Source organism: Taeniopygia guttata, chromosome 6, assembly GCF_048771995.1.
Source record: "Taeniopygia guttata chromosome 6, bTaeGut7.mat, whole genome shotgun sequence".
Lineage (NCBI taxonomy): Eukaryota > Metazoa > Chordata > Aves > Passeriformes > Estrildidae > Taeniopygia > Taeniopygia guttata.
The window spans coordinates 23,171,528-23,186,224 of NC_133031.1; the positions used below are offsets into that span (position 1 = coordinate 23,171,528).

General features: G+C 63.5%; 2 protein-coding genes across 3 annotated transcripts; one reads left to right on the forward strand and one right to left on the reverse strand.

Moving 5' to 3' along the window:
* Positions 1-117: 117 nt before the first annotated feature.
* Positions 118-8,262, reverse strand: GOLGA7B (golgin A7 family member B). Of its 2 annotated transcripts, none has more exons than XM_030276219.4 (5): positions 8,167-8,262; positions 2,468-2,593; positions 1,956-2,108; positions 1,706-1,807; positions 118-1,593 (listed from the first exon to the last, which is right to left on the reverse strand). In XM_030276219.4, exons 1-5 carry the CDS (start codon positions 8,221-8,223, stop codon positions 1,495-1,497), a joined length of 537 nt encoding a protein of 178 aa, XP_030132079.1. In that variant the 5' UTR covers positions 8,224-8,262; the 3' UTR covers positions 118-1,494. The 2 variants fall into 2 exon arrangements, with proteins under 2 accessions (XP_030132079.1, XP_030132077.1); XM_030276217.4 differs by lacking the exon at positions 8,167-8,262 and adding an exon at positions 3,615-4,047.
* A 2,104-nt stretch (positions 8,263-10,366) lies between these two features.
* On the forward strand, positions 10,367-14,533 carry SFRP5 (secreted frizzled related protein 5). The gene is made up of 3 exons (XM_030276231.4): positions 10,367-10,974; positions 11,658-11,735; positions 12,115-14,533. Exons 1-3 carry the CDS (start codon positions 10,443-10,445, stop codon positions 12,453-12,455), a joined length of 951 nt encoding a protein of 316 aa, XP_030132091.4. The 5' UTR covers positions 10,367-10,442; the 3' UTR covers positions 12,456-14,533.
* Positions 14,534-14,697: the final 164 nt, after the last annotated feature.

Sequence of the window (14,697 nt, forward strand, 5' to 3'; positions counted from 1 at the left end):
GCTCACCCTTGTGGGGCCCTGTGCAACCCAGCGTGAAAAGAGATAGCCAGCCTGGTTCTGTGCCCCCACAGTGCTGTCCTGCTCACCTCCCCAACACAAGAAGATGCAGGTAGGCAGTGGGGGAAGAAGCATGGGGTTTATTGAGGAAGGTTTCCATGCAGGGGTGGGGGAGGCTCCAGCAGGAACATTGAGGCCAGGGCCACCCCACACACACATCATGACTGAGCCAAAAGAAGTCCCATAGGGCAGGGTCCTCCCTCCAGATTCCCAGGAGAGAAATGCCAGCTCAGTTCAGCCCTGCACCCAGATAGGAATTCTTCTCCTTGGGGCGCTGGAAGTCACAGGGACCCTCCTCTTCCCCCCTGTCTGACCCTAGACCATGAGCCTCCACACTTTGCCACCAGGCCCAGGTGCCCCTTGAGGTCCCCTCTTCCAGGCCATGCTGAGAACTGGGGCACTGGTGGCAGATGCACGCAGGACACATGGGCAGAGGAGGACTCAGCAGTGTGAGAGGAAGGGTCCTTATGGAGCTGCTCCACTGGGTACCCTCCCTGCATTAGGGCAGGTCATGGGGCAGAGTAGGCAGGGGGCTGCTGGCAGCGAGGTTCAGGGAAACTCTGGCAGGACTGGGCAGGGAGCCTGCCTCACCCGTGCTGCAGCTCAGCCTCGACAGTGCCAGGCCATGAACGAGTGCAGGGCAAGTGGCACAGGGGCAGCATCATGCCCAGCACTGCAGCTCCCTGGCCTGGACACTGGGCTGCAGAAATACGTGGGTCCAGCTGGGGGTGCAGCAGGTCATGCAGGGAGCAGAAGCAAGTGCCCAGTGTCCTGGCAGGGAAGGATGCTGCTGGAGAGGATGTAGTGCCAGATGGGGGAAGGGAGCAGGAGAGCAGCAATGGGGCAGCAGGTCGTGCAGAGCTGGGGTGAATGCATGGCCCATCATGCAGAAGAAGCGGCACCGGTGCTCTGCCAGGCCCGGTGGACAGGCAGCAGCTGAGCCACACCACAGCACCAAGAGCAGGGTGCCCCAGGAGGGGGTGCAGCAAGAGCTGTCAGTGTCTGTGAGTGTGGGGTTGTGCATCCCCTGCTTAGCGCTGCCTGAGGCTTTGCCAGTCCCAGCGCTCCCCAGTGCATGGCAACAGGGACACCGGCAGCTGGGACTGCCCGTAGCAGGGCAAGCTCCCTTTGCTTGCAGCAGGAGCAGCGGCACCAAGCACGTGGAGGGCTGTAGGAGCCCCTTGGCAAGAGCTCGGCTCAGTGGGAAGCACCTGGGATGCCCCAGTACCAGTCCCTGCCCACAGTGAGTCCGAGCAGGGGCAGACCCACTGTGGGGGACAAAGAGCAGATGGGGGTGGGCAGCCCCCTCCGGGTAGCCCCGGCCTCCCCCTCCTGCCCTCCCTGGGCTCAGAAGCGGGTGCTCTGGTAGTGCAGCCTGCGGAGCTCGGAGAGGCCACTGTCCCGGCAGTACGAGTCCCTGCAGGGACTCCCTGCCAGTCACCGGCCCCCCGCCCCGCCGCCACCGCTGCTGCTGCTGGAGCTGCCGCTGCTGGAGCTGCCGCTGCTGCACCGGTCCTCGTAGATGGAGATCTCGATCTGGACCCTGCTAAGGATCATCGGTGAGATGTGCCAGCCCAATTGCCCAGAACCCATGCCCAGTCTCCCTTCACCCTTGCCATCCTCAAGCATCCCGCTGCCCGAAGGATACGACCCTCATGCCGCGCTCCAGGGGGTCAGTGAGCAGCAGCCCCCGTGGTGCATAGATCTTCTCATTCTGGTCCTGGATGTACTTGGAGATCTTCTTCAGGACCTGTCAGCACAGGGAGGGACACTCAGGGCCTGCCAGCATTGCTGTCTGCTCTGGCCTCCAGTCCCCTGTTCGCTGTGACACCCCCGAGCCATCCCTGTGCCCACTGCCAGCTGTGCCCATCCCTGAACCCCGCCCTGCGCCCCAGCACCTTCTCATAATGTGTCTCCATGCAGAGAAAGATGAAATAGGCAGTGGCACAGGCCAGGCACCCCTCGAGGTATGAGCTGCCCCCAATCTTCTCTGCCTCGGCGTAGAAGCCATTTAGGGTTTTCACAGTTTCCTCAAAAAGCTGCCGCTCAATCTAGGACAGAAGCCAGGGTGAAGAGGAGTCTGGCCAGGGACTGACTCCCTGCACCGCCTTGCCCCCTTTCCTGGGGGAACTTGGAGAGTGCTCAACCCTCTCCTCCCTGCCCAGCTGATGTCTCAGCTCGCAGGCCCCTGCCCACCTCCCAGCCATAGCAAGATCTGCTGCACCTGCAGCCTTCACCAGAGCCTCCCAGCCCCCAGGAGCACCAAAGCCCTTACACACCAGCCAAGCCAGCTGTGATTTCACAGCCCCAGCAGCACTGGCTGGCCCATAAGTCCCCATACCTTTATACCCTTCTTCCCCCTGACTCCCCATAGGACACCCCAACCCTGACAACCTCTCAGACTCCCTACCCGGCTCTCCAGCTCAGGGGGAAACTTTGTCTGGAACTGGCACGTGGTCCCGTCACTGTAATCCCGCTGCACAAAGACCTTGGTGGCCAGGGACGCGCTGCGCCGCAGCTCCTGCAGGCTGTGCACCTGAGGGCAGAGGGTGAGATGGGGGCTGCAGCCAAACCTGCTGGGCTGGGGCCTGGGGAGCAGTGCCGTTCCCCCAGTGTCAGGGGCTGCAGGCTCACACGCCGTGGGTCAGGGCAGGCTGTGTCATGCCATGAGCACAGCTTGGCGCTGGAGGTGCGAGCCGGGAGCGAGGGGAGGATGGCGGCAAGGGGAGGATGCTGTGGCAGCCCCCTGCTCGGAATGAGGGTGGGTGCGTGTGCTTTAGCCCCGGCCTGGCGTCTGGTCTCACCCCCAGTGGCTCCTGCGTGCAAGAGCGTGCGTCACCAGCGGGCCGTGGTCCGGGGAGGGGACAGCCCCCGTCCCCAGCAGTGCCCCAGAACACAGCTCGCAGGCAGGGGGATGGGAGTGAGCCGAGCAGGAGCAGGGACTGGGCAGCGGGGCTGCAGCAGCGGCACAGCGGGTGGGCAGGCTGCAGTGGGGCGTCTTCATGAAAAGCCCCGGCAGCCCTGGCAGCAGGTGCCAAGCCCTGACTGCCCACAGGGTGTGAGAGCCCGTGCCAGCAGCCCCCGAGCTCCAGGCTGTGGGGCAGCTTTGGTGGCTGGAGAAGGGGATGGAGGCGCCAGTTTGTGCCAAGGGCGGGCATCAGACCCCTCCCCGCGCTTCCCCCGGGAGACATGGGGCGGCTGCCTGCTCCGTGCCCCACTGACCGTCTGGCGCTGTCCCGCGTCCGACCCACGGCACCTGGGAGAAGAACCCGCAGTCCCACAGCCCAACCCAGGCGCGCTCCAGCCTTCACCGAAGGCACCCTGCGGCCACCCTGCAGCCCCACACCCCTTCGGGCACCTCACCGGCCTTTCCGCGCCCGTGGAGCCCCGGCAGCCCCCAGCCCCGCGCTGCCGTCCCGGCCCGCAGCCCCGCGCGGTGCTCCCGCAGCAGCGCTCCCGGCGCGGGCAGGCGCCGTCCGTGCCGCGCCCCGGCCGCGGCTGGCGGAGCTCCGCCGCAGCCCGGCCCGGCCGCCCCCGCCGTGCCGCCGCGCACCCACCTCCGTGGCCATGGGCGCCGGGCCGGGCTGTGCCGCGCCGGGGGGACCGGACCGGACCGGCGCCGTCTCCGGGGCCGGGCGGAGCCGCGCGGGGCCGGGCGCTGTCCGCGGTGCTGCCGAGCCGAGAGGCGGAGGCGGGCCCGGCCGCCCCGTGTGCGCAGCCGCCCGGTCCGCCGCGGCCCGCCCCGAGGCACCGGGGATGGGCGCCTGCCGCCGCCGGCACCGAGCCCCTGCGGGACGCGGCCCCCGACGCTGCGGACGGCGGTACCGGCTGCCCCGGGGTGGCTTCGGAGAGGGGCGGCGAGGGAGGGCGGCTGCTCTGCGTCCCGGGGTCTGGCACGGCGGGGGCCGGAGCCCGGGTGTCTTCGGGATGCCGCTGTAGGTCCCTGGGGGAAACCTGGCTGCCGAGGGGCGCTGCCGGAGGTAACGGAGGGTGTGAGCGCCGTGAGGCTGGCCCGGCAGGGATTTTGGGAGTCGACCGTGGGACTGGCAGACCGCCGTGCCAAGGGACCTCGTCTGAAGCTGTTTGTTTGCGAAGGAGTTGCAGCTGGTGCTGCGATCAGAGCGCGGGCAGACATCAAAGAGCAGAACTAACGAATTCCCTGTTATCTCTGCCCATTGGCAGCTCAGTTAGAGCCGGAGAAATGCCAAAAGGGGGGAACAGAGGCTCTCCCGAGAGGCGAAGAAGGGGGGCTCCCAGCTGGGGCTGTAGTGGGGCGAGGGATGCAGTAGCTGAGCACAGGGCCCTCAGCAGGCAGGAGAGCAGCCAGCCTTCCCTCAGCACCTGGGCTGTGCTGGAGGCAGCACTGGGCCCTGCCGGAACATCTGCTCTGGCAGTGAACGTGGCTAACACAGCTAGCACAGCTAGCACACAGCTGACCCACAGCTAACACACAGCTAACACATCTAGCACACAGCTAACACACAGCTAACACAGCTAACACACAGGTAACACAGCTGAGACACAGCTAACACAGCTAACACACAGGTAACACGCAGGTAACACACAGCTAACACAGCTAACACACAGCTGACACACAGCTAACACACACCTAACACATAGCAGGCACGGCATAGCCAGCTGCCTGCAGCACAGGGGTAGCTCTGCCTGACTCCTGCTCCCTGCCCTGAGCACCAGCCCAGGCTTTGGGCAGAGCAAATAGAGGCAGTGCCTTGGGGTGGTGGATAGGCAACTCCTTTCTCTGGAGCCTGGCAGGGTTTGTGACCAAGGGACCAAAGGACCCATGCAGTCAGGGACCCCAGCTGGAGGGCTCATCTTCCCCACAGGCACAAAGCTATGGATCCCACAGCTTTTGGGGAAACCCGCTGCTCCCAAGGCTCAGAGCAAGCCTGCCAACCCACACTGCAGAGCAATCAGGTACACCCTGCCTTGACAGTGCCACAAAACCGAAGGACGCCCCTTGAGAGGGCGGCGTGTGAAGTCTGCCATGCACCCAAACACGTGCATGCACATTGCCACAGGCACTCGTGCATGTACTCAAATGCCCATGTACATCTGCCTGCACACCCCGTGCACCCCAGGCACACACCCAGGTGCACGTGCAATGTGCTCACACACCTAAGCCTGTCCTCAGATGTCCCCAGACCCAGACCCTGGATCCCATCTCCTTCCTGTGCTGCATGCCGCTGCCACATCAGTGCTGCCTGCCCGCCTGGCAGGTCCTGCCAGTTGCCATGGCAATGCTGTGCCTGCCAGGAGATGAAGTTTGCTCCTGTTCTGCAGTGAGGGGCCGAGAGCAGCCGGGGGGATGAGCCCTCCCTGCCATCCCAGGCTCTGCCCATCATCCCACATCCTGTACTGTTGCCCCAGGGTTGTCTCCTCTGGCTACACCAACCCAGCCCAAGCAAAGAACTTTCAGTTCTGGGCTCCATGTGCCTCACAGGCCATGAACCTGCTGTCTGAATGTGTCAAGGAGTATCCTTTGGTGGGACATCACCCCACCATAGGGAGCTGCCTTCTGCCAGCCATACTGCCCAGGACCAAGCCTTGTCCAGTGGCAGGCAGGACACAGGCCTGTCCCAAAGCGCTCCCCATCACCACACAGACCCCAGCCCTGCCTGTAGTGCCTGTGGACTGTGGCATCTCCAGAGCCCACTGGGGTCTGACAGCTCCCCTGTGCAGGGTGTGGTGCCATGGGCTTTCCAGTTTTAGCCAGAGCAGGGACAGACCCTGCTGGTTTCCATGCAGAAGGAACAGGCTGGTGCTATGCCATACCATGCCACGCTGTGCTTCCAGCAGGGCAGGGCAGAGGAGGGGAGCTGGCACTGCCAGTGGAATCCCAGGCAGTAGGAGCAGGGACAGCAGGGGCTCGGGGTAGCCTCCATGTGCTGCATGGCCCTGCTGCCCTCCCCAGAACACTGCACTGTGAGGGCAGTGCTCAGGGCTCTGACCCTTCTGCTGCCTCTGCTCTGCCCAAAGGAGTGATTTTTCAGGCTGCCCAGCAGCATAGGATAGGGAATAGGCATGGCTGCCTTTACTGCCCTGCCTGGCTCTTCCTTTGCACCTGAGGGGAGGCAGCTCTGACCTGTCTTGCAGACAGACCCTGCAGATCTTTCCTTGCCCCCAGCCCTGGCTCACCTCCCAGAGGCCCAGCCCTGGCCCCATGGGGCAGACATGGGGCACACTGGGTACCCCTATGGCCAGCCCTCAACAGACAACGTGCCTGTGCCCATCACACCGCAGCAGGCATGGCCCAGCAGTGCCCCTGCTCCAAGCCCTGCACTTGGCTCCCAGACCAGGACCAGGGGGTGTCCCTCATGTGTCTCTGGGTGCATGGTGCTGCACCTCACCCCAGCATCTCGACCCTGCAGTACAAGGATGGCCAAGGCCTGTGGAGGACAGCTGGAGCCCTGCAGCCAGTCTGGGATCAACCCCTGTGGCTCCATCCGGCACCCACTGCCTGCTGAACCCCTCTCCAGCCTGTCAGAGCTGTCAGCAGCTCCAGCTCTGCTTCAAAGGGGCCACAGAAGGGCATGGCAGCTGTTTCTCCTAGCACTGGAAGTGCTTTCAGTAATGGTGGGGAGCATGAGCTCACTGTTCCAGTGAGGACAACGGTGACATTTGGGAGGCACAAACACAGCGTGATTAGCTGATAACCTTTCCCAGGTGCACACACCTGGGACGGAAAAGGGAGGGGGACGAGGCCCCCACTCTGTGAGCCTCTGGAAAACAGCTTCAAGTGCCCCAGCCTGTCCCTTCACACAGGACAAGGAAAGTGTCCCAAACTGGGGCCAACTGGCCAAGTGACCCCACTGACTGGGCACCCTGAGTGTGGACACCCCTCTGTGGCACCTGCAGTCCAGCTCTGTCCATCTGAAGGGGTGTTTCTAGGACCCCCAGAGTACTGGGAGCCCCTGCAGGTGATGGGGGCAGCCCCCCAGCACATCCCACAGGAGTCCACAGGCACTGGGAGGCACAGCATCCTCCTGCACACGGGCAAGCAGAGGAGGATGTGGTTTCAGAGCAAGGTGCCAAGGTCTGCCATTAGCGAAGGTGCCAGCTGGGAGCAGGGACTGTGCGAGGATTGCTCCCACACCGTGCATGGGGCTGCGGTGGGAGCAGAGGTGGTGGGGCGGGGAGGGACAAACAGCACTGCAGAGAAGGTCCCCGCGCATGGTGCCACGCTGTGAGGGAAAGGGACTCCTCCTCAGAGGGTCCGCACATGCGACATGCCCCCTCCCTGCCCTGCTGAGCGGGACCAAATGCCGGGGGCCGGGATCGGGGTGTCCGGCAGCGAACAGGGAGGGTCTGTGTGCGAGCTGGCAGGAGCTGGGCAGGGCCAGGAGGTGCTGGCTGGGGGCTGGGAGGGCGCCGGGGCGGTCTCGGCTCCGCAGCTGGGCCGGGAGCGCTGCCAGCGCATTCCTGGGGCTGCCGGGCAGCGGGAGCGTGGGTGGGCGCAGGGCAAGTGCGCGGCCATTGCTGACCCCCCCTGCCCTTCCCCATGGTCCCGCATTACCCCCGGGCAACCTCAACCCCACGGTGTCCCCGGTCGTGCCCCAGCCTCCCGCGGCCGCTCCCAGGCAGGACCACCCCACGGATCCAGCGCTGCCCCCCGGCCCGGCTGCTCTCTCCTGGGAGCCGCCGGACGCCGTGGCACAGTGTCCCTGCTGGGACAGTCCCGAAGTGCCTCCCTGTCCTGGGACTCCGCACGGACAGCCCCGGCCCATCCTCTCCCAAAGGCGCTGCTGCACACTGGGTGCAGCCCGGGAACCAGTGCGGGACTGGGACAGGAGGGGTGAGAGGTGGGGAAAGAGGAGGATGGGAGGGAGACCCGCGCAGCCCACCCAGCCAGGCCCAGGAGATGCATTTCTGCTGACAGAAACAGGGTCGGTAGCACCCAAAGCTGCGGCCGGAGAGTGGGTGAGGACATAAGGATGGAAGGAGGCTGCCGGGACCCTGCTCAGCTGCTCCTTTCCTGGGAGCCTCCTGCTTCCCTGCTACAGGATCTGCTCTGTGCTACCACCAGGCACGGGTCCTCCGCAGGGAGGGTCCGGAGTGTCGAGGAAGCACCCCCAGGTGATATGCTCTTACTGTGCCACCCTGGCCCGCCGTCCCCGAGGTCCCCACCGCAGAGGGGGCAGCCTTCATAGCCGCGCTTCCCGTCTCGCTGCTGTGACAAGCGGCACAGGCAGTGACACAAGCGGTGGCACAGGCAGTGACACAAGCGGTGGCACAGCCAGCTTTCTGGAGTGACAGGAGCAAGTGTCTATCTCACAGACAGCTGCACGGGTGCAGAACGGGGATGTGGGCACCGGAGCAGCCTGTGCAGACAAGATGCAGGGAAGGGTGCCAGATAGAGCTGTCTTGGTCCATTGCCTTCTCCGGGATACAGCCCAGATCAGCCTGGGACATCCTGGCTGGGAAAGGGTTAAGGAGGCAGCACGAGTGCAGCAGGGGCTCCCCAGAGCAGAGGCACGGACTTAGCTCGGAGGTAAGGCTGCCAGGACACCCCACGGGGGGAGCCGGGGGCAGCCCTGCTCCCGGCAGCATGGCCAGGAGGTGACTCAGGGCTCTAATGAAGGCGTCATGACAGATGAAGGGACCGGGGCAGCTGGCAGGGAGACCCTTGCTCAGCCCCAGCCTCGCCAGCCCCCTCACCTTCATCTGCTGCCGTGCCAGCTGGGACAGAGTGCTCAGCACCTCCAGCAGCTTCCTGGGAGGAACTGGGGATGTAAAGGCCAGACTGGGCTGTGGGATGGGGCAGGCTGAGAGCCAGGAGCTGGTCCATGGTCAAGAGCAGGACAGTGCTGGCAGTGCCACGGGAACAGCCCAGGGACACGGCACACTGTGCTCAACATCCACACGCTGGCAGCTCCATGCTGCACCCCCTGCCTCCCTCTGCCTCCGCTCCCAGGCCTCACCAGCCCCCTCCCAGCCCAGCTCCCATGGCAATTACACCCTGCCTAAGCCCATCCATCACGGATTAGCTATTTTCTATCAGCATTTATCTCCAGACAATCTTACTCCTGCCGTGACAGCCCGGTGCCTCGATCGCCCTCCCTCCTGCTACCAGGCAGCCCTGATAACAGGCTGCTGTATCTTATCGGGCTCCCGGCAGTTACACATTAATGGTGCCATCTCCGGGGCTTGGCTGGGGTGGGATGAACCCAGCCCACCCTCGGGCTGGAAGCAAGCATTACTGGGAGATGCAGCGGTGGGTGCTGAGCACAGAGGGCACGGGCAGGGTGGACAGGCTACAAGGAAGGGCAGGTTGTGCAGCTGAGGTTCCCAGCATGGCTCCAAAGCAGATGTACCCCACTGGGGCTGGGGGGACAGTCCCTGCCCCCAGCCCAGGGCAAAGAGCAGCTGCTATCACTGCCTGCACTGGACTGTTTGCTCTATTGCCCATTAACAGAGCTGCCTTATCCGGTGGGCAGGGGCCAGCAGCAGCCCAAAGCCCGTTGGCCAGGCTGGGGCATTGATCATGGGAAAGGGAGGGGTGCCCCAGATAACCCCTGCAGACAAATGGGTTTCTAATGGGGTCTTAAGCCTTGCACCCCCCATCTCCAAGGGAATAGGGGAATGTCATCCTGGCAGGACCCTCACTTCACTGGGACTCTAGTTTTGCCCACAGCCTGAGCACTGGCAGAGCCTGGGTGCAAGCCCTTTGCTGGAAGGTGTAATCCCAGCTCTGCCTGTGCCAGCAGACCATGGACTGCCCAAGGTGCATGCTGGCAGAACCATCCACAAGGAATAAGGATCCCATGCCCATGGCATCGCCTTGTTGATGGCACACCTGGCACCTGGCTACGGGTGCCCTCCCAGGGCTGCAGCGCGAAGCTTCTGGGCTGTTCTCTTTCTTAAACCCCAGCACCCCAAGCATATTGTCTTGGGAGAAAAGAGTGGGCAGTGGGGTGGCACAGGGTAGGAAGCAGGGTGCCCTGCCCCATGACAGAGCATGCCTCTGGGGTGCTAGGTGGGATGGGGGCAGCGGGACTGCTGAATAACGGGGGCAACTTGTGGCCACAACACATTGCCATGGGACAGGCGAACCGGCCCTTCTAGAAACATCACCCTAGGGGCACACAGAGCCAGGGTGGACTGAGGGGGTGCATACAGGGGGTCTCCCTGGGAGGGCGAGAGGCATTGGAGCACCATGTACCGGGGAGGGAGGGAGGGAGGGAGGGAGGTGGCAGCGGTGCGGGCGGACTAGGGGGAGCCGGGGGCCAGCCCCGGGGGGCCCGGCAGGAAGAGCAGATTGGCTGCCGGCGAGGTCTCCAACCTCCTTAGAAAGGGCAGCGAGCGTGGGAGGCGCCAAGGGAGCCGGCAGGGTGCCGAGCCCGCTCCCGTCCCGCTCGGCAGCGGCGATGCCGCGGGCGGGCACCCACCCGGGCTCCCGGGGCTCGGCGCTGCTGGCCCTGTCGCTGCTGCTGGCGGGGTCCCTGGGCGGCGGGCAGCACTACGACTACTACGGCTGGCAGCCCGAGAGCCTGCCCCACGGGCGCTTCTACGGGCGGGAGCCGCAGTGCCTCGACATCCCGGCAGACATGCAGCTCTGCCGCGACGTGGGCTACAAGCGCATGCGGCTGCCCAACCTGCTGGAGCATGAGACCATGGCCGAAGCCAAGCAGCAGGCTGGCAGCTGGGTGCCCCTGCTCGCCAAGCAGTGCCACACCGACACCCAGCTCTTCCTCTGCTCCCTCTTCGCCCCTGTCTGCCTCGACCGGCCCGTCTACCCCTGCCGCTCCCTCTGTGAGGTGGTCCGTGACTCCTGTGCCCCTGTCATGGAGTCCTACGGCTTCCCCTGGCCTGAGATGCTGCACTGTGGCAAGTTCCCCTCTGACCATGAGCTCTGCATCGCCGTCCAGTTTGGGAACAGCAAAGCCACGCCACCACCAGGTAAGTGGGAAGGGTACTGTAATGGGATGGGAATGCATGTGGAGCCCCTGCAGAGCCATCCCTTCACCCCCTCAAAGCACAGCCCGGGACACTGGTGTTGGCCAAGGACTCTGTCTGTAGCAGGCCAGGAGCGGGCACAGGACCAGCTTTGCCTGGGCACTCACTGCCCAGGAGTGCTGTGCTCCAGCTGCCTGCACAGAGCTGTCCTGGGGTGAGGAAGAACAGGGGATGAGGCGGGAGCCGCTGGCAGATCCAGCACAGCGCTGTCCCTCTGCTCCCACTGGGTCCCATGTCCGCAGCAGGAGAACATGCTGCACCTGCAGGTGTCAGCCCGACACTGCTGCTGCAGGGTGGCTGTCCCCTCAGGCAGGAGAGGGGACATCGCCCAAAGGCAGCCTAGGGTCAGGGTCAGGGCTGCGACAGCCTTTAGCCTGGGATCACCCTTGCTGTTGCTGTGCTTCAAAGTGCCAGCATCTGATGGGAGGGTGTCCCTGCATCTCTTCCCCTCCTGGGGGATGACCCTGGCCAGCGAGGTGCTCTGTGTCTCTCTGCATCACCCCAGCACAGCTATCTAGGGAGCAGAGGAGCTGCTGGGGCTCTCCCAAGCGTGTCCCTGAGGAGCTGGCCCAGGTGACAAGTACCAGCAGCATGAAGCTGTGATAGTAACTGGTCTCTCACCACAGTGTCCAAGATCTGCACCCAGTGTGAGATGGAGCACAAGGCGGATGGCATGATGGAGCAGATGTGCTCCAGTGACTTTGGTGAGTGCTGGGGTCTCCTTCCCAGTTCCCCTGGACAAGGGCTGGTCTCCCCTATGTCTGACAGCTGGGGTGGGAGATGGCCAGAGGGTGGGGTTGTATGAGGACAGCCCCGTGGGAGACCCCAGAGCCATTCCCTTGGACCCTTCGTGCATGGCATGGGTGTGCCACAGGAGAAGACATTTTGGAGGGTCACTGGGGGCCTCTGCTGGACCCCCCCCAACAACCCCTTTCCCCTCCCCACACAGTAACATCCCCAGAGACCCAACCCAGGGATGGGCTGCACCCTGTCCTGCACAGGTGCCCGGCCCAGCCCCTCCCCTCCCCAGCCCCCCAGCAGTGCTCCCTTCCCCCAACCGTGCCCCACGGCGTCCCCTCACAGTGGTGAAAATGCGCATCAAGGAGATGACAGAGGAGAATGGGGAGCGGCGGCTGGTGGCTGCCCAGAAGAAGAAGGTGCTGAAACTGGGCCCGCTGAAGCGCAAGGACACCAAGAAGATGGTGCTGCACATGAGGAACGCGGGTGCCTGCCCCTGCCCCCAGCTTGACAGCCTCAGTGGCAGCTTCCTGGTCATGGGCCGCAAGGTGGGCGGCCGCCTGCTCCTCTTGGCCATCTACCCCTGGCAGAAGCACAACAAGGAGATGAAGTTTGCAGTCAAGTTCATGTTCTCCTACCCTTGCCCACTCTACCACCCCCTGCTCTATGGGGCTGGGCAGCACTAGGGCTTTTTGCCCACCCTCCCTTCTCCCAGAACTCCTGCACTGGCCCAACATCCCACCCCTGGCTTCCCTGGCTGCACCCCAGGACCTCAGCTCTGCTCACCTCAGCCCCTTGGTTGTGCCCCAGAACCCAGCTCTGCACCTGCAGGATTCCCTGCTGTGTTTGTGGGAGCCCTGATCCACAGCCAGGACACCTGTCTGCTCCTGAGAGCCCTGCTCTGCACCCCTGGGACCCTGTTCTGCTCCAAGGACCCCCACTCCTGTCCAGGAGCTTAGTCTGGACCCAGGACCCTTGTTCTGCATGCTTGTGAGCCTGGTCTCTACTGGATACCCTTGTCTATGGCCAGGTTCCCCCTCTGAGAAGCCCAGAGACCCTTGCTCTCATTTAGGATCCCTGCTTGGCCCTCTTGGCTACACCTGGGACCCTGACCCTGCAGCCATGTGCTTTTCCCAGCTCCCTCATGATACGCTGCAGACCCTCAGCCCCCCCAGTCCCTATTCCAGCCCACCAACACATCCCATGCCCTCACCTGGAGCTCACATCCAGCCCTGGATTATCTCACCTTCACAGAGATCCAGCCCAGCCCAGACAGGTCCCTCTTGCCCCTCTGTTCCCACAGACTGACTCCCTCCAGACCAAGTGCCCAGAGCTGCACAAACCCCTCCTGGGTTCCCCACTCCCCACACGGCTCAGTGTGTGAGGGGGGTCCACCTCCAAGTGCCCCAGACCAGCCCTGCTGCATCCCTCGCACACACCCTGCAGTGACCCAGCCCACCAACACCACAGTAAATTATTGCAGCTCAGAGAAGTCTGTGTGCCAGTCACTGCAGTTCATGGGTAAGAGTCCCCTGGGGCTCTCTCAGGGACCACAGAAAAATGGGAGGGGGGTCCCAGTGCTGCCCACTGAGTGAGGCAGCCTGAGGGAGCGAGGCCACCTCAGGATCTGGCTCTTGCCCCACTGCAGGAGCCGTGCCCAGAGCCTGAACCCGGGGAGTCCAGCCAAGCCAAGGGATGTGGTTCCTAGTGGTCACAGGCATTCCTGGAGACTCAGGCACCCCTGCCACTCCAGGGAGCCTGGGAGGGCATTGGGATGAGTAGGATGGGGAGACAGGGCCATCACTGCTGCTGGAGCCCCACAGCTGGGTTTGGCAGTGGTTTGCCAGGGAAGTTTCTTCCTTTATCACCCCAGGGGATAAATCCATGGTCTGGGAGCCCACAGCACTCATGAGAAGCCTGGCACTGAGCATCATAGGGGGCAGATACTGGACCAGGCAGCCTCCAACCCTGTCCTCCCCACACCATATCATCTGAAAGTCCTCTCTGCAGCGCCCTGCCAGCCTTGCTTGGCTGCCAGACCTCACATGCCACAACCTCCAGCCTCCTCCAAAACCATTCCTAGGGCCACCCACCTGCACTAGCCAGGACCCTCCCAAAAGCCCAAGGACCAGGGCAGCCCTCAGCCAGCACCAGGGGCTGTCCCTTAGCTCAGCTGGACGCCCCCAGCTGCCCCCCAGCCCCAGCTAGCAGGGGGGCAGCTTGAGCAGCCCTGTACTTGTATCCACCCATCCCAAAGGGCGAGGGGGAACGAGGGTGGCTGCCAGGACATTTACCCAGTGCCTGGCTGCCTGACACTGTCTTCTCTTCGGAGCTGGCCCAGCCTCAGGGGGCCTGGGACAAGAAGGAAACTGAGGCTGCAGGATGTCTGCACCCACCCTCTTCTGGCTGACAAGAGCACTGTGCATCTGCCCTGCTCTGGGGCGGCCTCTTCTCCCTCTGCCCTCCTTGGGCACGGCCTTGGCCCCACTGGTCAGCCTCCAGAGCCCCAAATCCCCCACTCTGGCCAGGGAGAGGTGCCTGTGCCCCTGTCCCACAGCCAGCCAGGAACATGGAACAGCCAGCCCCTGCCCCAGCCTCGCACCAGAAATGGGCACTCCTCCCTGGCCACCGGGAAAAAATTCAAATATTATTAGAAGGTTTGTTCAGAGCTTGACTGCTGAGCGCACTTCCATAGGAATAAACTCTGTCAATTATGATATTTTATTGCAAAACTTTAAAAGCATAAATAAAACCCTATCTCCCACAGCCTAAGTTTATCTGTAGCTGTCTGCATTCTGTGTCATTAGCATCTTCCCAGAGAGTGCTCAGACATACATGGCCATAGTGCTCATTGCTCCAAGTGTTTTCTCTAGAAATATAAATGGCTGTCTCACTGTCAGCTGTCTGAGCAAGCTGAGCCCTCCCAGC